Source organism: Balaenoptera acutorostrata, chromosome 19 (genome assembly GCF_949987535.1).
Source record: "Balaenoptera acutorostrata chromosome 19, mBalAcu1.1, whole genome shotgun sequence".
NCBI classification, from domain to species: domain Eukaryota; kingdom Metazoa; phylum Chordata; class Mammalia; order Artiodactyla; family Balaenopteridae; genus Balaenoptera; species Balaenoptera acutorostrata.
Window position 1 is genome coordinate 62,123,865 of NC_080082.1, and position 23,168 is coordinate 62,147,032.

General features: G+C 41.3%; 2 protein-coding genes across 2 annotated transcripts in view; one reads left to right on the forward strand and one right to left on the reverse strand.

Annotated features, from left to right (window-relative positions):
- The window catches only part of LOC114235400 (zinc finger protein 665-like), a 427,904-nt gene that overhangs the window by 257,753 nt on the left and 146,983 nt on the right, over positions 1-23,168 (reverse strand). The gene's annotated exons all lie outside the window — the stretch shown is intronic.
- LOC103013066 (zinc finger protein 665) lies at positions 1,601-23,146 on the forward strand. Its single transcript, XM_057533490.1, has 5 exons — positions 1,601-1,651; positions 9,944-10,034; positions 11,309-11,522; positions 14,905-15,031; positions 18,988-23,146. The coding sequence occupies exons 3-5, from the start codon at positions 11,346-11,348 to the stop codon at positions 21,342-21,344; spliced, it is 2,661 nt and encodes an 886-aa protein (XP_057389473.1). The 5' UTR covers positions 1,601-1,651; positions 9,944-10,034; positions 11,309-11,345; the 3' UTR covers positions 21,345-23,146.

The following is a 23,168-nucleotide window of genomic DNA, read 5'->3' on the forward strand; positions in this document are numbered from 1 at the left end:
TGAAATTACATTGTTTAGTTATTGTATACTTAACTATAATTTCATAAACAAGTTTTTCTGAAAGATATTTAAAGGTAACTCTCAAAAGTGTGGAATAGGATTTCTCTGGCGGTCCAGTGGTTAAGACTCCACACTTCCAGTGCAGGGGGCTTGGGTTTGATCCCTTGTCAGGGAACTAAGATCCCACATCCCCTTGGGAGTGGCCAAAAATTAAAACAACAACAACAACAAAAAAAAACAAGGGTGGAATAGAGCAGGTATTTTAATGAATAATGCAGTTTTTAAAAAAAGATTTATTTATTATTTATTTTTGGCTGCGTCTGGTCTTAGTTGCGGCACTCGGGATCTTCGTTGAGGCTTGCAGGATCTTTCATTGCAGCGCGCGGGCTCTTCAGTGCAGCGCGCAGGCATCTCTCTAGTTGTGGCATGTGGGTTGTTTTCTCTAGTTGTGGTGTGAAGGCTCCAGGGCGTGTGGCCTCTGTAGTTTGCGGCACGCAGGCTCTCTAGTTAAAGTGCACCAGCTCAGTAGTTGGGGCGCGTGGGCTTAGTTGCCCCGCGGCAAGTGGGATCTTAGGTCCCTGACCAGGGATTGAACCGGCGTCCCCTGCCTTGTAAGGCGGATTCTTTACCACTGGGCCACCAGGGAAGTACCAATAATGCAGTTCTAATAAAAAGAAATATATATATATATTTTGTCTTTTTATTGCATGTATTTGAGATGATGGGATACTCACTAGCCTTATTTTGGTAATTATTTCAATATATGTAAGAACATTATGCTGTACAACTTAAACTTATACAGTGATGTATGTCAAGTACATCTCAATAAAACTGGGGGAGGGGGGGAGGTGGTTTTAAAAGGCAAATAAAACACTTTAGCCGAAAGAAAGACCAATGCAATTTATAACAATTTAAAAAAATGCATTGCTTTTTCAAAACAATTGTTAGTTAGGAACATTATCACATGCCTTACTTCTCCAGTCTCAGACCCCAGGTTTTGTCCCTGAGTCTCTGGACCTGAGCAGAGTGTTGAATTTGGTCTCCTGGCTGAATGAGGAATAGAAACGGAAGAGCGCTTCTGCAGGATGTCAGTATGAAATGGACCATTCTACCTAGGGAGAATTTTGTATTTCTCATTCTAGTTTGTAATAAAGAGACAAACCTAGCTTTTGTTTCCTCAAACTGGTTCAATTAATTCTAACTGCAGGAAATGTTCCCAGATCCAACCACTGCCCCACAGCTACCACTTGGAGACCCACATTCCCAACCTCTGAATTGCTTGAGCCTCCGGAACGGGGCATGCGAGCAAACTGCTGGGAAAAACAGCTTTTTATTGAAGCCGTTTCAACTTGTTAGGAGGAAACGTTAGTTTTCCGACATCAGTGGCCCACACATCGGTAAAGCTTTTACCATAAAACTTCTGGATAGTAACTTAAAATCGGCACTGTCAAAGCGCCGGGAAGTAACATACCTCAGCCCCTTACTACGCCCCTGGCGATCTCCGCGATGACGTAAGCTCCCTTGCCCCGCCCCTCGCGGTCGCGCTCCACTCAGTTCCCGCCCCCGGAAGCCCTGCCTCTAACTCTGCGCGTGCGCAGTTTCTTACGGAACCGGAAGCAGAGAGCTCGGCGTGGAGCTCGAGCTCCAGGAGGTAAGTTTCTCCTTTGTAGTGTAAATTTGTGGTGCGTCGTCCACCATGCCCCACCCTCAGCATCTTGGGAGTCACTACGGAGCTAGAATGCCGGCACCCGGCCTTCCTCCCCAAGTAAATCCAGACGTCGCCGTCACAGGTGTGGTGTTTTCCTTTGGGTTTGAAATCGCTCTGAGGTGGGTCCCGGAGCCCTTGGCTTTTCTGCCTTAGGTCCAGGTAGACACCGCCTTTCGCTTCTTTTTCCTTCATAAAACCCTTTACTGCCCCTGCCCTCCCCCTGTAAAGCCCTCTTCCGCGAGGTGGATGCGCGGCTGCGCAGCATCGCCCCCTCGGCCCCTGGAGGCCAGCGCCGGCCGCCCCGCTCCCGGAGAGCTCGCGTCCTCTCCCTGGTCCTGGGATTCTGCAGAGCCCGCCCCTCTCCTGAGACCCCCTCCCTCCCTCCCCACCCCTCTGTCCTCGCGTCTCCTCAGGCCGGTGCTTCTGCTCCGCAGGCCTCTCCTTCGTAGTCAGCCCTTCCCCTCACCCCGCGTAGGAGGAGGTGACCTGGGCCGGACGTGTGACACCCAATGTTCTTCGGTCTCCCCGCTGGAAAATGTGTTTTTCCAGTAGGCGGGCATCTTATTCAGTCGCCATCCCTGTATATTCGTGGGCGAGGGGGACCAGGAGAAGCTGAGACAGAGAGCGACTGAGAGAGGAATAGAAAAACTGAGATGAGAAAAGAATGAGGGAGAACCAATAGAGACGTAGAGGATTGGCTTAGGGACTTGTAAAGAGACAGTAAAATGAAAGAGAGTAAAAGCCTTGCAAGTAACAGGTGGATAAAATAAAGAAGTGAATTATACAGAGGGTTTTCCACAGTTTAGAGAAAAACATAGAGGGGCCCTGATTCAGCGGTAGGAAGGGAGGCAACAGTGATGAGGCCCTTCACACAGAGAGCGGGGGGAGAGGGTAAAGAGGGTAAATGAGGTGGAACCATGGTCTTTAGAGCATCGTGGTGCTGGGAGAGAGAACAGCGGAGGAAGAAAGAAGAACACCAGGGAACCATAGCCACCTGGGGTGCCAGAGAGTGAGGAGGGAGGGAGTGTATCACGGACAGAAGGGGTGTAACCCGGAGGGCAGAGAGGGAGCAGAGGTGGGGGAAGAAAGAGCATCAAGAGGGGGAACAGGTCGCAGAGTGGGGCAGGCCAGGTGTGAGGGAGGAAATAGAGAGGAGGGCAGGAACAGCAGGAGAGCGGAGGGGAGCAAAAAGAGAGACACAGAGATGATATAGGGAGACGAACAAACAGAATGAAATGGAAACACCTCGTAGTGCAGGTAGAGCGGAAATGGGATCCAGGTGGGTGGTGAGTTGTTTGGATGTGGATGATTACGCTGTGATGTATGATCTGTGGTTTCAGAATGTAGTACATTTAAAATTTGTTGGCTTAAATTATACAGATGAGCGTGAGAATTGGAAAACTTTCTTACAAGGTTTGTGCATTTTGCAGTTGTATCAGAAGATAACTTCCATCTCCAGTCCCTATTCAGCCAGGGGGCAGTGACTTGACTCAAGACAGCTGTGGGTCACCCCCTTTCCTTTTCCTGGCATGAGGTAGAGCACAGGGAAGAGAAGTGGGGCAAGAAATGACTGACTCTGTTACAACATGGTGCCTCTTTGAAGGAACATTAAAAGTGACTTTTTTTCTAATGGATTCACTTTTTTCTCTTTTTTTTTTTTCATTTTTTTTTTACATTTAATTCTTTTTGTAGCTTGGAATAAATCTTGGTGCATTAAATTTCTACTTCTCTGTAAGTAATTATAAACTTCTGAAATAAGCTTTGGTGGTCCTGTATAATCAACTCATGCGATTCTTTTCTAAATATGATATATTCTCAGTTTTTTTAACTTTCACACCAGAATTTTAGATTTAAAAGAATTCACAAAATACTTCTTTTTAAAATGTGTTTAAGGTCTGTTTGAGGCCTGCCTCCTGTGTCCTCTTTATCTTGTGTATTGGAAAAGTTCTTTGGGAACTAGTAAATAATTTTAGACTGTTGTGATGAATTAAGATGATGTTAAGATGTCAATCATCTTTTATATTAACAGTTAAAACCTAGTTTAACCAGTTAGTCTAATATTCAGTTTTTTTCCGTTGTATTTGATCTGTTAAGTTAGTGAGCTATGAGGTGATAGGAAGTTGCTTCCCTCAGGTCCCTCTTGACTGTTCTCTACAAATATTGAAGGATTGGGTGTAGTGACTTGGAACCTTCTTCCATCAGAGCCCCTCTATTCATGATGAAGTTTGCTCAGAGCTGATTTCTAACCTGACTCTTTCCAATGTTTTTTTCACCAGTGGTATATTTTTGCAAATCTGCATGTTTAAAAGATTTTACTGCAGTCTTCTGGAAAAGAAGAACTAAATGCTTGGTACCAGATCAGACCTTGAAAAAGAAGGTTCCTTTGCTGAGGCAAATGAAAGATGGTCCTGGTGTTTTAGGTTGGAAGGATGATAAGGACAAACTCTGCCCACTGGCCCTTCTGGATCCCCCTTCAGGATTCAGTTCCACCTAATTCTGTTCACTCAACCCGGACTTTCTCATACGTGTCTCCCTTCTGGGCCTCAGGGAGCCCACTTGTAACATGGAGGTGAGAGACTAGACCAGAAACTCTCAGCCTGGGTAACTCTGAGCCCTGAAATGATTGGCCAAATTGTGTCTGTGTCTGTGTGTGGCAGTTCTTTTTTTTTTTTTTTTTTTTTTTTAAATTGAGGTCACTGCTTTTCAGACACATGATTCTTTTTTTTTTTTAATTAATTTATTTATTTATTTTTGGCTGTGTTGGGTCTTCGTTTCTGTGTGAGGGCTTTCTCTAGTTGCGGCAAGCAGGGCCACTCTTCATCGTGGTGCGCGGGCCTCTCACCATCGCGGCCTCTCTTGTTGCGGAGCACAGGCTCCAGACGCGCAGGCTCAGTAATTGTGGCTCGCGGGCCCAGCTGCTCCGCGGCATGTGGGATCTTCCCGGACCAGGGCTGGAACCCGTGTCCCCTGCATTGGCAGGCAGATTCTCAACCACTGCACCACCAGGGAAGCCCGTGGCAGTTCTTTTTATAGAGGAGTGTCCAGTTCTATTTAGAAATTTGAATGGGTCCCTGTCTTCCCAGAATGAAAAACAAGCAAAATGCTAGAATGGAAACAAGAACATAGGGTCAGAGTAGAAGTGACCATAGTCAGATGTATTTTTCTGCGTTAAGTGTAAATTTGAAGAGAGTTTATATCAATTCTGCCACTCAGACCCCCACTGGCTCTTATTTGTCCTCAGGACAATATCCGAACTCCTCACTGTTGCTACGCATCCCTCTGTCATCCTCAGGGCCCCGCTAATGTCTCCTGCCTCATCCTGGGATCTGGCTCTTTTCCCATGGTTCACTTTACCCCAGTCCCATTCACCTTTTGGTGTTCCCAAACACCAAAACCATTTCTCTCTCAAATCTTAGTTCCCATTCTTACCTTCTGCCTTTAAATCCCAGTGGCTCAGGCCCTTTGTGCTCCTTCGGGATTAGACTCAGAGAGGTCTCTCCATCCCTTCCGGACAATCTCTGTCACGTTGACCAGGTTTTATTGCCTCTGTATCAGTCACCGTCATCAGAAATGCCATTTTCTTTTTTTTTTTTTTGAATTTTATTTATGTATTTTTTATACAGCAGGTTCTTATTAGTTATCTATTATATATATAGTAGTGTATATATGTCGATCCCAGTCTCCCAATTCATCCCACCCCCCACTCCCTCCCGAGAAATGCCATTTTCTATTGGTTTGGAGTCTTTCTTGTTTTCCCTCCATTGAAGGAGTACAGTGCTTCTCTTCCTTTCAGGATGGCTGCAGCGTCTCCCTCTGGGGATGGGTTTAGATGCTAAGACTGTGGGTTGGGCTAAAGAACCCTCAGGGAAGACCAGGTGAACAGGGTAGGTGATAAGGATGGTTCCCATGTTTGTTTTGAATATTTCAACTGTAATTGATCCTTACCCCATGTGGCTACTTAAGAACTCAAAATAAGAGCCAAAAGATGTAGGGAGTCCTGAAAAGCCATACAGAATTGGCGTCCTCATGCAGTGTCCTGAGGTGTCCCCATGGTTAGTGTGCCGTGTCACTGCTCTGCTGTAGCCCCCAGTGTTCCAGGCTGTGCCCATCCAGGGGCCAGTTGCCACCTTGGACAGGAGCTTTGCCTTCCAGCAGGTCATCTGCTCAGAGTCAGGGGTAGTGATTTCACTCTGCTAAGGGTGGGCAGAAGTCTGGAAACTAATGGGGCATGAAGGAGCCCCCCCTCAGACAGCTAGGGTAGTTTTTAATTGCCTGTGAGTATAGAGAACAGGAGACAAGAATCCTGGGGGCCAGTTTTTGACCTTCATACTGAAGGTCAAGTGAATGCCCAGTGTTCTTTGGGAGGTAGCTTGTGAATATTCCTGTTGCGATTCCTTTGCTGAGCAGTCCTTAGCCTTTTAGCCCTGTTTTCCCATGAGTGCATGAAGAGGTAGAAAAATGGGGAATTAGAGGGGAGCCTATAGTGGTCTGCAGGAGGGATATGGCAGCAAGTGGGAACTTCAAGATGAGCCCAATGAATGGTATTTGCATTTGTCCCTTGTGGGGTCAAGGGGTGTGTGGAACTGCTGGCAAAGGGTGTTTCAGTTCTGGCTGGAGCACCTGGAATTGGGTTTATGGGTAGTTGTGGGTGCGTTGCATGGTTTGAGGTGCCAGGGTGTCTTAGCTCAGGTTCCCTGGGACCTAGCTGCTGACACTGAGGTTTCCATGCATTGGTTTAATCTGGTATTTCATGGCCATACGTGAGGAGGAATGAAGACAGTGGATTTAGGCAAAGAGAAACATTTTCCTCCATTGTGGTTAAAAGTGTGGCCTGAGCTGAGTGCACAGGGATCTTTGGGTGCAGGAAGATGGGTGCCTTGTCCTTAGGTGATGACTCAAGAGGGTGCCCCACAGCATCTGTTCCACAGGCGACTTGGGTGTTATGGAGGTTAAGAATCATCATGCAATTTCTAGAGTAGTAATATAGGAAAAATTGCAGAGATCATTTGCCCACTGTCACAGGAGGGATTCAGGATACTTCAGTGTTATTTAGTATTTGGGATTGCAGATGAAGAAAGTTTCAGATTTGTGAAAGATACAAAAGAGAATTTGGAATGTTTTCCTGGAAGATGTTGGGTTTGTTACCGAACCAAACTTGGGTCCCCTTGCTTGCGTGCAGTGAAGCCAATCTATTGACACCAGGTTGTGGTGAAGGAAAGTGCAGCGTTTATCGTAGGGTGCCAAGCAAGGAGTCCAGGTAGCTCGTGCTTAAAAGGCCTGAACTCCCTGAAGGCTTTCAGGGAAATTTTTTTTTTTTTTTTAAACCCTGAGGAGGGGCTGTGCCCTTTTATTTATTTATTTTTTATTTATTTATTTAATTTTTAAATTTTATTTATTTAATTTATTTAATTTTTTGCTGTGTTGGGTCTTTGTTGCTGTGTGCGTGCTTTTCTCTGGTTGTGGCAAGCGGGGGCTGCTCTTCATTGTGGCGCGTGGGCTTCTCATTGCAGTGGCTTCTCTTGTTGCAGAGGACGGGCTCTAGGTGCACGGGCTTCAGTAGTTGTGGCTCGCGGGCTCAGTAGTTGTGGCTCACAGGCTCTAGAGCACAGGCTCAATAGTTGTGGTGCACGGGCTTAGTTGCTCTGCAGCATGTGGGATCTTCCCGGACCAGGGCTCAAACCCGTGTCCCCTGTATTGACAGGCGGATTCTTTTTTTTTTTAATTTTTATTTATTTATTTATTTATTTGGCTGTGCTGGGTCTTTAGTTGCTGCATATGGGATCTAGTTCCCTAACCAGGGATTGAACCTGGGTCCCCTGCATTGGGAGCACAGAGTCTTAACCGCCGGACCACCAGGGAAGTCCGAGGCAGGAGGATTCTTAACCACTGTGCCACCAGGGAAGCCCCAAAGACTTTTAAAGACAGGATGAGGGAGGGACATTGTGGGGTGCGTGATCAGCTCGTGGACATTCTTCTGATGGCTTGGTGAGGTAAGTGGGAGTCAACATCATCAACCTTCTGGTTCTAACCAGTCTGGGGTCTACATCCTTATGGGCAGCATACAGTTAACTTTTTTCACCTGGTGGGGGTTTCAGTATCTGCAAAACAGCTCAAAGGACAGGGCTCAGAATGTTATCTATAGTCCTTGAGGAGGAACTAAAGGTCATTGACGTTGTTTAATGGGTAAAGTATTCTTATTTTGTCTTGCTTGACTGTTTTCCTTTCTTTCTGCATTTTCTCACTTCTATGATTAAATTTTTTCTTTGACTAAAGTTTTCTACAGACAAAAGGCAGGCAGAGAGCATCGAGGAGGGGGGGCTCTGTTCTGGGAAGTCCCCATAGGGTCCTTCTTGGTTACAGGTTCTCATTGGGGCATGTGCATCATCGGAAACATCTTTCTTTTATATATAGCTTTATGAGATCAGTGTTTGGTCTGTGGCCACTCTGAATAAAAATATGGTGTTTTGTGTCTGGTGGTTCCTTGAGTGTCTCATATGTATTTTGCCCTCAGGCATGATTTATTAGAGTTTGGAATGTTTTCTGGTATTTTATAGCAGGATGAGTGAATATGGGTCATATGGAGACTGTGTTGGATTTATGAGATTTTGTACGTTTACTTGAGCCCAGAAGGGAAATTATGAGTAGTAAGCTTCAAATGGCAGAACGTTTTCATTAGAGAGGTTCTGGTAGGTATGTGTCTGTGGGCACAACTTGAGAAGGGCCATTAAGTTCTTTGATGTAGGAAAGATTGTTCCAAGAATCAGAGTACCAGCAACACCACAGTGATCTGCATTCCAGAGACACATCCTTGGGAAAATGTAGCTGCTACTTTCTTGCTCCCGGGCCAGTATTGGTTCTTCTACTGTCCTCTCCCTACCTGTCTCAACAAAACATGCGCGTGCACACACACGTATGCACACACACACGGTACAGAGAACAGGGAGCCCTTATGCTTTGTTGGTGGGAATGTAATTGGTTCAGCTCTTAGTGAAAGTGATATGGAGTTTCCTCTATAAATTAAACAAAGAACAGGCACACAATCTGTGAAACCCACCTGTGACTAGATATCCAAAGGAAACAAAATCATTCCAGTAAAAGAAATATTTGCACTCCAATGAGCATTATTGCATTATTCCCAACAGTCTAGATGTAGAAAGAACCAAAATGTCTGTTGACAAATGAGTGTGTATAGAAATTTATATCAGCCATAAATTATTATTATGACATTTTGGCATTACTATTATTATTTCTAACATAATTTCGGTTGAAGAAGACACACATTTTATATGGAAACTAGAAATGTCAAACTCATAGAGCCATAGAGTATAAAGGTTGTTATGAGGACTTGGGTGGTAGGGCAGTTGGGGAGATGTTGGCCAAAGGTTACAAATAGTTCAGTTGTGAAATGAATAAGTACAGCATGGACATCTAATGTACAGTATGCTGACTGTAGTTAATACTGTGTTACTATATACTTGGAATTTGCTGAGAGAGTAAAACTTAAATGTTCTCACCACACAGACATGCATGGGTAATTGTGAGTTGATGGAAGGGTAAATTACTTTATTGTGATAATTATTACACAGTGTGTACATCTGTAAGATAATCACATTGTGTGCCTCACATGGACAGCATTGTTATTTATCACCTGTACCTCAGTAAAGCTGCAGAAGAAAACTAAAGTGCTGGGTGTGCTGGGCTTGCCTTCTCTGAGCGCTGCTCAACCCAGGCTTCACGTTAGATTGTTGAGGCGTTTTGTATAGACATGTTTTGTACCCTCTGACCAGAGATTTCCCTTCATATAGTTGGTATGAGATCTACCTCAATAGTATTTAAAGTGTCTGAGGTGATTCCATTCTGTATCCATCACTGAGCATTGTGACTCTGGGTCCCCCCTTTCCTGAGGGCTGAGATCTGGGCTGAGGCTGAGGGGCTCTGCTCTGCGTGGGGATGGATCAGGGCTGGTCTGTGACCTGCAGGGGGTCGTCGGGTCCAGCTGAGGTGCCCGCTGCTGCTGTGTATGTGGGGGCCTCACCAGGAGGGGAGCCTGATCTGAAGGAAAGGGTGGGAAGCTCCTGTGTTGGTCTCTGTGTGGGAGTTTACTGTCCTGAGCCCCTCCTGGGACAGTGGGCAGCAGGGGACTGTCTCTGTTCCACATGGAGAGATCTTCCTTCTGTTTATGGTTGTGGTATGGGAATGGGGTCTTTTGATTCTAAGCATGTTTTCATCTTTCAGGATTGTCCTCTAAAGACTCATGTTGCCTGAGGAAGAAGCCCGGAAGAGGAGGGGGAGGAAAGAAAGGGAGTCAGGAATGGCTGTTTCTCAGGTAAAGTCATATTTTCATTTGATTCTCAGTCTGTTCTTTCTGAAATGCCCTTCTTTGGACTCGCTAATCTTGTTTGACTCTGAAGTATCCTGGTTGACACTTGTACTTTCACAGTCATCAAGAGCCTTCCCTCAGTCCCTGTCAGCTCCTCTTAGATTTCATTTCCCTATGACAGAGTGATCTGGATGATGAGAGCCAATGGTTTCCACTGGGCGTAGTCCTGGGCAGGATTGGAGACGTGGTGTCAGAGCTGTTGGGCAGCAGGAATTGTTTCGGGGTCCCATGTGGATGCAGTGTCCACGCTCTATAAACCGGGATAAAGAAGCTGCATGTAGGAGGGTGGGAGGGAGACACAAGAGGGAGGAGATATGGGGATATATATATATGTATAGGTGGTTCATTTTGTTATAAAGCAGAAACTAACACACCATTGTAAAGCAATTATACTCCAATAAAGATGTTATAAAAAAAAAAGCTGCATGTAGAAGTCAGGTCTTAATATGCACAATACCTGGTAAAATCTGGATATCAGACCAATTAGGAGAAATTTGTTCTGGCTTTTTCTAAGGCAATTGAAACTAAATGTAGCTGACGTCAAAATCTTAATAATACGGAATGGAAATGGTCAGTTCAGAGACAGACATCAGTGGTAGAATGTGTTTTAGTCCATCATCGAATTTAAACTATGAAATCAGCCTAAATCTCTGACAGTTGGAAATTCTTTAAATCACTTTCATACCTCCATTCCTCAGAAATTGTCTTTTCACTCTTTGGATTGCATCCTTTGACACACAGTTTCTACCTTTGATGCAGGCAGTGTTCCAGCTTCATTCTTTTGCTAGTAGATATCTAGTTTCTTAACACCATTTGTTATTGAGACTCTCCTTTCCCTGTTGTACAGTCTTGGCATCCATGTCAATACATTTTTCATATATACCAAGGAGTATTGCTGGTATTCTAATCTGCTCCATTGTTTTATGTATCTGCGTTTCTGCCAGTACCACATCATCTTGATTACTTTGTAATATGTTTTGAAATCTAAAAATGATGGCCTCCATCTTCTTTTCCAAGAGTATTTTGGCTTTTTGGGGTCCCTTGAGATTCCCTATGAATTTTAGCATTATGTTTTCTATGACTGCAAAAATTGCCATTGAAATTTTAATAGGGATTCTGTTGCATTTATAGAACACTTTGGGTAATACTGTCATTTTAAGATTCATAAGTCTTGGGCTTCCCTGGTGGTGCAGTGGTTGAGAGTCTGCCTGCCAATGCAGGGTACACGGTTCGAGCCCTGGTCTGGGAGGATCCCACATGCCGCGGAGCAACTGGGCCCGTGAGCCACAATTGCTGAGCCTGCGCGTCTGGAGCCTGTGCTCCGCAACAAGAGAGGCCGCGATAGTGAGAGGCCCGCGCACGGCGATGAAGAGTGGCCCCCGCTTGCCGCAACTAGAGAAAGCCTTTGCACAGAAGCGAAGACCCAACACAGCCGTAAATAAATAAATAAATAAATAATTTTAAAAAATTAAAAAAAAAGATTCATAAGTCTTCCATTCCATGAGTACAGGGTGTCTTTTAATTTATTTGTATCTGCATGGATTTCTTTTAGCAACGTTTAGCAGTGTTCAGTGTACGAGTCTTTTACCCCCTTTGCTAAGTATTCTATCTCTTTTGATGCTATAGTAAATAACATTGTTTTCTAATTTTTTTTGATATTCATTGTGTATAGAAATGCAACTGATTTTTGTGTGCTGATGTTTTTATGCTGCAACTTTTGTAAAGTTTTCTTTTGAAGTAGTCGTTTTTTTGTGGAATCTTTTTGTTTTGTATATATAAAACGTTGTCACCTGAAAAAAACCAATTTTAACTTCTTTTTCAATTTTCATATCTTTGATTTCTTTGTCTTGTCTAATGGCTCTAGCTAGGACGTTCAGTACTTTCTTGAACAGCAGCGTAGACATCTTTTTCCTTTTTAAAAATATTTTATTTTATATTTTTGGCCATGCTGTGCGCCATACAGGATCTTAGTTCCACGACCAGAGATCAAACTCATGCCCCCTGCGGTGGAAGCGTGGAGTATTAACCACTGGACCGCCAGGGAGGTCCCGCTTTTCCCCCTTTTGTTGTAAGCATTTAGCATTGTAGACCTTTTTTTTTAGGCCGTGACATGCAGCACGTGGGATCTTAGTTCCCTGTCAAGGGATCGAACCCACTTCCCCTACAATGGAAGTGCAGAGTCTTAACCACCGGACTGCCAGGGAAGTCGTTGACTCTTGTTTTAATACAGCTTTGACTGCATGTTATAAATTTTAGTATGTTGCGTTTTTATTCTCATTCAAATATTTTTAAAATTTCCTTGTGATTTCTTCTTTGACCCATTGCTTCTTTAAGAATGGGCTGTTGGGGCTTCCCTGGTGGCGCAGTGGTTGAGGGTCTGCCTGCCAGTGCAGAGGACACGGGTTCGAGCCCTGGTCTGGGAAGATCCCACATGCCGCGGAGCAACTACGCCCATGAGCCACAATTACTGAGCCTGCGCGTCTGGAGCCTGTGCTCCGCAAGAAGAGAGGCCGTGATAGTGAGAGGCCCGCGCACTGCGATGAAGAGTGGCCCCCGCTTGCCACAACTAGAGAAAGCCCTCGCACAGAAACGAAGACCCAACACAACCATAAATAAATAAATAAATAAAGTAATTAATTAATTATTAAAAAAAAGAATGGGCTGTTTAATTTCCTCATTTGGGGGATTTTCCTGTTTTCCCTCTGCTCTTTATTTCTAGTATCTTTTCATTGTGGTTGGAGAAGATACTTTTTATGATCTCAGTCTTCTTAAATTTGTTAAGATTTGTTTTGTGGCCTAAGATGTAGTCTTTCCTGGAAAATGTTTCATGTGTGCTCTAGAAGGATGTGTTTTCTACTGTCATTGGGTGGAGTGTTCTGTACATGTCTCTTAGGTACAGTTGTCCTATATTGTTGTTTAAGTCCTCTGTTTCCTTATTGATATTCTTTTTGTTTCTGTCTGTAGGTAAAACTAGGGTGTTGAAGTCTCATGCTAATATTGTGCTGCTGTCTATTTCTCTCTTTATCTCTATTAACATTTACTTCATTTTGGGGGGAGCTCTAATGTTATATGTATATGTATTTATAATTTTTATATCTTCTCGGTGATTTGTACCTTATATCATTACATAATATCCTTTGTTTCATGTCAGCTTTTGTCTTTATTTTGTATGGTATAATATAGTCACCTGTGCTCTCTTTAGGACGGAATATCTTTTTCCATCCTTTAACTTTTTGCCTGTCCATCTCCTCAGATTTGTGAACGTTAACTGTTCCAACTCTCTGACACATTTTCTCTGTTTTTCTCACTCTTGTTCTCTGTTTTTCCTGTCATTTCTTCTAGTTGCCTCTACTCAGGCACATTGTACTGTGGCAAAAGGTAGGAGACCTAGCCAGCCCCCTTCACTCCAGGGTAGTTACAGAGGAAATGCATCAAGTGTTTTCTTTTGATTATGGTATATGGTGACATGTTCTTGTTAACTCTGTTTTGTATTTATTAATACCTTCATATGTCAATTTTAGTGGATAAAATTTTATTTATATTTTTGAATATAGGTATCTATAGAGATCAGAGTTAAAGTATCCTGTTTTTTCATGTTAGTACCATTTACTATAGCTGATACGTTTTCATTGTCCCAAAGATGCTGAAATTCACTTGAATAAAATTGATGATGAAAAAAATGATGCAAAAATATGTCCAGAGACAACTCTCATTTCAGTTAATTGTGTGTTTACATATTTATCCAAGAGTTTATGAATGTTCAAGTGCATGGTTTGATAAAAGACATCATGATTTTATTACTACGTAAAATATCTTTTTCAGTTGAGATGGTATCTTAAATATATTCCATGGCCTTGAATTTTTTCTACACTCTCCTGTTAATGTTTTTTGTTTTTTCTTTTAATTTTTATATGTTTTTTGGCCGCACTGCTCAGCTTGCAGGGTATTAGTTCCATGACCAGGGATTGAACTTGGGTGCTCGGTAATTAAAGTGCAGAGTCCTAACCACTGGACTGCCAAGGAATTCCCTTAATGGTTTAAATAGTAATAATATTACTAACATTTTATGTACATTTTTGTGTGTGCCCACATCTGTAGTGACCTTTCAGGGTTTCTCCGGGAATCCTCTGTCAGTGTACTTTTACTGTTCTTTCTGTTACTAAATTTTCTGCTTCTTTAGCTTCAATTCCAGAGCCCAGCCACCTTAGTTCATGTGCTTGCTCTGTCATTTCTTAGCTTCTTAACCTCAGTTGAGTTTCTCAGAGTGTCTCTGACACCTTTCTCCTCTGTAAGATGGGAACAGATCTTACTCTAAAGAGCTATTAGGTTGATAACAAGCTCACATCTGTAAAGCCTTTAGAGTAGTTTTTTGCATATAGGAAGTATTCAACCACCATTAGTCATTGCTGTTGCCATCATCATCATAATTTAAGATTTTGACTTTTTTTTTTAAAGCCACTGTGGACTTAAGACACCACTCATGCTATAGCTCATCTAGATATTGAATATCACTCAGTATGTAAAATATAATATGTAATACTTCTGCATAGACAATCCATTATTGAATTTTATTTGTATGTATTTCATATATTTTCCACAAAAATGAAAAATCCACATTAATTGGAGGATATCATAATCTCGTGAAAAAGCATAAGAAATTAAAATTAGAGACTGATAATTTGCTCTAAATACCTTTACGTGGATTTGTCAGAAACATACTTCAACTGAATTCATCCTTACCCCTCTCCTCTTGTCATTTTGTGTGCAAATAAGAACTCTCCTCAGGGCCCCTTGGTGAAATGTATTTTCATTTCAGGAACAGTTGACATTCAAGGATATTGACATAGAATTCTCTCAGGAGGAGTGGGAATGCCTGGACCCTGCTCAGCGAGCCTTGTACAGGGACGTGATGTTGGAAATCTACAGGAACCTGCTCTCCCTGGGTGAGGATAACTTCCCTTTAGAAGTAGGGATCTTCCCATGCTATCTTTTCATTTCCTTTGTGTGCCTCATTTGAGCCGGTTTTCCTTGACTGATCTGAAATCCCTGTTGACTCAGACGTGAAACGCTTCATGATATGGCATCAGAAGTAGAAACCTACCTTTTCCTCTGATGATCTGCGCACTTCATGATACATCAGGGGTTGTTCCAGAGCTTATGTAGTTATGGCAAACTTTTGATATACCCACTTTCCTATTTTCTACCCATGGGCTTTTGATTATGGAGTTCTAGGAAAAGAGCTATGTTTCTGCATATTATACTGTTCCCTGTGTATTCAGAAGGAGGCAAGTAGTGGATGAATTTTTGCAATATTTTTCTAGACCCATTGGTAATGTCCTCAATCCTCTGGTGAACAAAGAACTAGGATTCTGGAAAACCCACAGCAAATCATGTTTCTTTGTTCTTAATTGGAGGAATTTCTGTTTCTCATCTGAATATTTTACCCACTTTGTAGCAAGAGAAAGAGCCCTAGGCTGTAGATAGTGAGGTGAATGCCTTTGGGGATGTATCAAAGTTTGAATATAGGTCAGATCTCAGAAGGGCTGAGGGGAAGCCTCGTTATTTATAGTGTTTGAGAAACTCTGAACGCTCTTGTTGGAGAGTTCTATGAGAATACCAATGTTGTTTATTATTATGAACCCTCAGAGGAAGTTTTTCTTCTCCATAACTTATCACTCTTTCAACATGTAAAATGTATTCTTTCACCCTCCAGTGGTGCTGCAGCTCCTACAGAGACAAAAGCAAAGTCTTTATCATGATCTACAGCACTCCGTACCTGGCTCCCGTGAACTGGTTGTTGCTTCACTTTGAGGAGCGTGATGCTGGCTGCTTTTTGTTTCTCTTTTTAATAGTATCATGTTTTATGAGTGTCATTTGTTGATGTCTGTTGTGTTGGCAGCAGGGGGAAAAACAGTCAACTTTCTCATGCATTGCACATGATGGTAAAATTTCCTCAGTGTGCTCCTGCTGGCTAAGGGTGGCCTGCGGTGAAAGTTGAAAGCCAGTTCCCATTCCTGGCACATGCCCAGCACGGGCTAGGAGGTGCTTTGTGGAGGGAGGAACCCATCCCCTCCCTGGCACTCGTATCTTGCCTAGGGATGTTCAGCAGAAAAGGTTGCCAGTCCTGGGCTGGCAGCGGCCCTGAGCAGAGAAATGCCCACCAGGAGGATCGAGACCGGGCCGGGAGTCTGGCAGGCTGGCAGTGAGTCCCTGCTGCCCAGTGACCCCAAAGCCTCCTGCTCAATTGAGTGCCAGTTGTCCGAAGCGAGCTGTTTTATTGGGGTTTCTTGCCCACTCATCTCTCCCTCAGGGCATGATTTTATTGGAAGCTCAGTTCTCAGTCCATATAGATAAGAGCTGATACCTCCAGACTCAATACCTGAACCTTGCCCAGTTCCATCCACATTTGATGTTTTTAGGGTACGTAATCAGAAGATGGGAAAACACTGGCTGCTCTCTTATTCCATCTGGCACCTCAGAACCTGCATGGAGCTGTCTCAAGCCCTGTCTGCTTGTTTAGATCCCTCAGCCATTTTTTATGTTCTGCTTTTGCCACAAACTGCAGGATGTGTGTAACAGCCAGTTTGAATGGATCTTATGTAACTTTTACTTAGGAAAACTGTAAAGATAATGGACAGAGAGATCCTTTTTTTAATCCTCAATCTTTCATGAGGTGAATATGTGAATATTTCAGGGTTTTACTTTGGCATCTGTGGGTAAAGCTCATGGTTCCATCTGAAGGTCCTACAGAATCTGACACACATATCTTGCAATTTTTCCACTCTTGTACTGCTCTACCTAGTTGGGAAATGTATACTCTTCCTGACTTTGTACTCCTCTAAGTTTGTATGATTGTGCCTCTATAACTTTGTTTTTGAAATACATAGTTCTAGGCTCTGAAATGTTTCTAGTTTGTTTGCTGTGATAATCCACCCTTAGTTAATGGACAACTTCTGGTGGACTCTCTATGGAGTGGGTTTACTGGGTAACAGAAAATTCTTACAGAGAATAGTTTTCCTCATATCTTGTAACATTTTCCTGCTACATACAAAATCACCACTTCAAGCTATTTAGTGGAGAGTTCAGCATGTTCCAGGATACCATCAGAGCCTGGCCGATTAGTCTTTCCACATTCTTTTTTCTGGTTTTGTGGAATGACACAAAGGCATGTCTCAAGGGCACTGTGACAGTGTTTCATATATGCTAATGACCATCCCCTTTCAGCCTCAGTTAAATGGTATAGGAATTTCTCCTAAGAAAAGTGTCCAAGTTCACATCCCCATATTTGTGACATTGTTGAGTAAATTGTTGTTGATGCCATATTTTTCGTCACCTGTGTGTGCACCATTGTTCATTCTACGTCTACACCTAATTTTGAAGCATCTTAATGAGAGAGCTTATGAGGTGGAGTGACATCTCCAGTGATGAACCAGAAACCATTTCCAGGAGGGATGCCTGAACAACATTTTTAGTTACACAGCTCACGTCTTCTTGCATCTCCCTTGAAGTTTTCTTTTTAAACTCTTGGAATTTGCTGTAATATGTAATTTATACTGCTTGTCTGGGTAGTCATGCTTAAGTTATGTTGTCTTAGTCTGTAGGTCCAGGTTCAAATCCTGTTTCTCTCACTACTTTTTTTTTAAAATTTATTTTAAAAATTTATTTATATTTTTAATTTTTATTTTTTTAACGTCTTTATTGGAGTATTCTCTCACTACTTTCTGTGTCAGTTGGGATCATGTACATAAAACTGCGAGTCTTCTGTCCTAATTTGAAAAATTGTGGTAAGTTTCTTCAAGCCATTTAAAGGAAATTAGTACTGTTAGATGCCTTAGAATAGTGCATGTTTTTAGTAAAGACTCTAAAGGTAATTTTGTATATCAAGATATATTAATAGTCTGTCATGTTTATTGACATCCCTTTGCATTTTATATCGTATGCTTTTTTTTCTTTTTTGCAATTTGTTCTCAACAATGTCGTTTCTGACCGTAGTTAATAAATTTACCAATTGCTCACTCTTTGTTATGTATATTTTGGAGCCAATGAACTGGATGTTTAAGAGCACTTCATAGGTTGGGAATTGCTCCATTAATTGGTTGTAAATATAAATGGAGAATATTTTATTCATAAATATTTAATTTTGATTTACAGATGATTGGCTTTTAGATGTTTTATGCTTTTTCATGGGTACATAGTTTTATAGGAGGGAGGTACTGAGAAAAATATTTTGTTTTCTAAAAAGTTGTTTTATCAAATTCTTAATTTTCTCTATGCTATATTTTTTCCCCAATTCTATCTGCAACTCATTTAGATTATTCATTAATATGCTAGTTTTCTTTTTTTCTTTCATTTTGGCCGTGCTGCACAGCTTGTGGGATCTTAGTTCCCTGACCAGGGATTGAACCTGGGCCCTCTGTGGTGAAAGTGCAACATCCTAACCACAGGTCCACCAGGGAATTCCCACTAGTCTTTTATTACTGACTGTTACAATATATTATCTGCTATTTAGCAATTATTTATGAATAATAGGTATGCAGAATATATGCATAATGTAATATACTTTTCTCCTCAGTTATGAGACAGCAGTATGTTTACTGTTAATTGGTGTGTGCTTACACGTCATGGTGGAAATATACACTTTCTTTGATAGCTAACAGAAGTTATTCCTATGTGAGTATTTTTGGCATAGGTTGTTTGAAAGTACAGTACCCTAAAATTAATCACTTTTTCTTTAGTAAAGAATCATTCCTTTTGTGTTCCTAAAAATTTTAAGATCTGTGTTGGAAAGTTAATAACTTTGGTATAAGTGTTAGTTTTGGTGTAATATCAGGTATTTAACATGAAGCATTTATTTATGAATTAAAATGAATAGGCTACTTATGGTTCTTTTATCTTCTAGACATCTCGCCTATACACGTGATCAAGAAATTACAACTAAAAGTAAACACTGGTAGAGGAGAAGTATTACAAACAGTGATGTTGGGAAGACATGAAAGGAATAAAATGAAACATTTTTACCTCAGGGAAATCCAGGAAAATATATCTGACTTTGAGTCTCAGCAGAGAGATGAGGTAAGAAATTACAAAGGAACTCCTATGTCCCATAATGAAAATCCTACTGATAAGAGAGATGGACTTGGTAGGAGTGTTGCAGGAATTAAGCCTATTGAAAATAGGCTTGCATCAAGCTTTCGGGATGAACTGCATATATTTAAAAGTGAACAAAAAATTGATGAATTTAATCAAGCTGACAAGAGTATCAGCATTAGTGCCTCATTTTCACCACTTCAGACAATTTCTCCTGTTGTCCAAACAAGCATTTCTGATACAAATGGGAATGATTTTATGCATCCTTCAGTACTGACACAAGACCAGAGGGCACACAGGGAACAACCTTACAAATGTAATGAGTGTGGCAAAACCTTTCATCAGGATTCAAACCGCACTCGACATCAGATCATCCATACAGAAGAAAAAATACATAATTGTGATGTATGTGGCAAAGTTTTTAGTCGAAATTCAGACCTTGCAGTTCATCAGAGAAAGCATACTGGAGAGAAATCTTACAAATATAACGTGTGTGGCAAAACCCTTAATCATGGCTCACACATCACTGGACATCAGGTAATCCGTACAGAAGAGAATTTATATAAATGTGACATATGTGAAAAAGTCTTTAGTCAAAAAGCATACCTTGCAATTCATCAGAGAATTCATACTGCAGAGAAACCTTACAAATGTAATGTGTGTGATAAAATGTTTCATCACAGCTCGAATCGTAGAAGACATCAGAGAATCCATACAGGAGCAAAACCATATAAATGTGATGTATGTGGCAGAGTCTTTAATCGAAATTCAATCCTCTCACTTCATCAGAGAATTCATACTGGAGAGAAACCTTACAAATGTAAGGAGTGTGGGAAGGTCTTTAGTCGAAAAGGAACCCTTGCAAGTCATCGGAGAATTCATACTGGAGAGAAACCTTACAAATGTAATGAGTGTGGTAAAACCTTTTATCACAGCTCAATCCTCACTCGACATCAGATAATCCATAAAGGAGTGAAATTATATAAATGTGATGTGTGTGGCAAAGTTTATAGTCGAAATTCAAATCTTGCAATTCATCAGAGAACTCATACTGGAGAGAAGCCTTACAAATGTAATGAGTGTGGCCAGGTCTTTAGTCAAAAAGCAACGCTTGCATGTCATCAGGCAATTCATACTGGAGAGGACCCTTACAAATGTAATGTGTGTGGCAAAATCTTTCATCATAGCTCGAACCTCAGGAAACATCAGGTAATTCATAAAGGAGGAAAATTATATAAATGTGATGTGTGTGGCAGGGTCTTTAGTCAAAGTTCATACCTTGCAAAACATCATAGAATTCATTCTGGAGAGAAACCTTACAAATGTAATGACTGTGGTAAGGTCTTTATTAAAAAAGCAGTCCTTGCATTTCATCAGAGAATTCATACTGGAGAGGAACCTTACAAATGTAATGAGTGTGGCAAAGTCTTTAGTCAGAAAGCAGCCCTTGCAAGGCATCAGGTAATTCATACTGGAGAGAAATGTTACAAATGTAATGAGTGTGGCAAAACCTTTCATCACAGCTCAACCCTCACTCGACATCAGATAATCCATACAGGAGAGAAGTTATATAAATGTGATGTATGTGGCAAAGTTTATAGTCGAAATTCAGACCTTGTAATTCATCAGAGAAATCATACTGGAGAGAAACCTTACAAATGTAATGAGTGTGGCAAGACCTTTAATTACAGATCGAAACTCAGTAGACATCAGTTAATCCACACACAAGAGAAATTATATAAGTGTGATGTATGTGGTAGAGTCTTTAGTCAAAATTCATATCTTGCAAGACATCAGAGGATTCATACTGGAGAGAAACCTTACAAATGTAATGAGTGTGGCAAAACCTTTAACGATAAGTCAGCCCTCAGTCGACATCAGATGATCCATACAGGAGCAAAACCATATAAATGTGATTTTTGTGGCAAAGGCTTTCGTCGTAATTCACACCTTGCAGGTCATAAGAGAATTCATACTCGAGAGAGACCTTATAAATGTAATGTCTGTGGCAAGGTCTTTACTCAAAATTCACACCTCAGGATTCATCAGAGGATTCATACTGGAGAGAAACCTTACAAATGTAATGAGTGTGGCAAGGTATTTAGTCAAAATCCAACCCTTGCAAAGCATCAGAGAATACATACTGGAAAAAAAACCTTACAAATGTAATTAGTGTGGTAAGGTCTTTAGTCAGAATTCACTACTTGCAACTCATTGTAGAATACATGCTGTAGAGAAACCTCTCAAAAATACTGAGTGCTGAAAAGCCTTTACTCAGATTTCAACCCTCCCTACACATTAGGTAATAAATACAGAGGGGAAACCATATTAATGTAATATAGGTGGGAAGGACTTCCTTCAAAATTGACACTTTAAGTTCATGGGAGAGTCATAGTGGTAGAAGTCATGCAAATGTCTTCAACGTGACAAAGCCTTACCTACGATCGGATAATCCATGCTAGATAGAAACCATAGAAATGTAATGAATGTCTCAAAGTCTTTAGTCAGAATTCATACCTTAATATCCACTGAAGAATTTATACTGGAGAGAAACCTTTCAAATATAATGTGTGGCAAATCCTTCAGTTTACTTTCAATCCTACCTTACCATCAGGTAATCCATACTGGTGAGAGACTTTAAGTGAGGGTTTTAGCAGGTGTCCACATGTTACACTTCATTGGAAAAATCACGCTGGAAAGAATCAGATAAACGTATTTAGTATGACCAGGCCTTTCGAGAAGAAATTCATTCACCAAAGAATTCATTCTGGAGACTACCTCACAAATGCCATGAATGGGAAAAACCTTTACTCAGGGCTCACATCTCACCAATCATCAGATAATCTATACTGGAGAGGACATTACAGATGTAATGAATGTGTCGAAGCTTTTGTGTTGTGCCTTAAACTGAGTGTTCACCAAATACTTCATACTTAAAAATTCAGTGAGTATTGCAAGGTTTCAAATTATTGCTCATTCATCACTAGATATCAAAGTATTTATCCTGGAGGGAAACCACACAAATGTAATGTGTGTGGCAAGAAATGTTGTAAAGATTTTCATCAAGTATTGACACCTTTGGTATAATGATATGGAAATTTTTGAGCCCTTCTGACAACAGACTGTATCAGAGAATCCATACTAGAAACAAATGTCTTTAGTTCTTTGAGATTAATCTGAGATATTGCATACAGCAGAATAATTACAAGTCACGTATGGTAAAACATACGACGTGTATGACAGGAAGAAGGACATTTGTGGAAATGGCCCGTTACCTTCAGTGTATAAATATTTAATTATTTGTCTTTTCTTGAAAAGGCTATGTTGCTCTTAATGCCTTTCAACCTGAAGTTTGAAGTCTGTTGATTTTATGCCTTAACTACAGGCCTTTCAGAATGGTCTTTGGGAAAGAATAAGATGAGGGGGCTGACTTCATTAGCTATATAGTTCATCCACATCCATGTTGCCTGGTAAAAGTGGGACCCTTTATTATCAAATTCAGTAGTGTGTGAATTAGCATTAGTTGGGGGGTGGCAGTGAATAGTGTAAAACTGTGACATGACTAATCATGCTTACTATATTCAGGCCCTTCTGTAGATAGGCCATTATGGGTTACAGCACAGAATGCTCTACCAACTGGCCGTGAACAGAGCAGGAGGGACATTAAGGAACTGGGCTTTTCACAGAAGGAGAGTGACAGGTTCATAGGGACTGATTATGTGGTAGAAACAGTACAAAGGAAAAGCTGATCACTTTTTCCAGTGAATGGGGATAGCTGTTGTATATATGTATGTTCAATGAAAAATTAGTCTTCTTCTTGGAAATTGAAGAGAGAGCAGTTAGCGTGAGAGAAAAACAGTATGTGCATGTGTATGATTCACATTTGACTGTTGCCATTACATTTTGCTTTGGTTTAATTCTGAATCGATTAAAATAGGTGTTTAATTAATAAAATCAATCGTTTTTCATAACCCTGGATGAATCATGTTTCTT

Bases quoted from the DNA above. Each gene is read 5' to 3' on its own strand.
- LOC103013066 (XM_057533490.1), top strand. From the start codon at position 11,346: ATGCCGCGGAGCAACTGGGCCCGTGAGCCACAATTGCTGAGCCTGCGC. The intron at 11,523-14,904 runs GTAAATAAATAA...TTTTCATTTCAG, and splicing joins AGCGAAGACCCAACACAGCC to GAACAGTTGACATTCAAGGA. The intron at 15,032-18,987 runs GTGAGGATAACT...TTTATCTTCTAG, and splicing joins CAGGAACCTGCTCTCCCTGG to ACATCTCGCCTATACACGTG.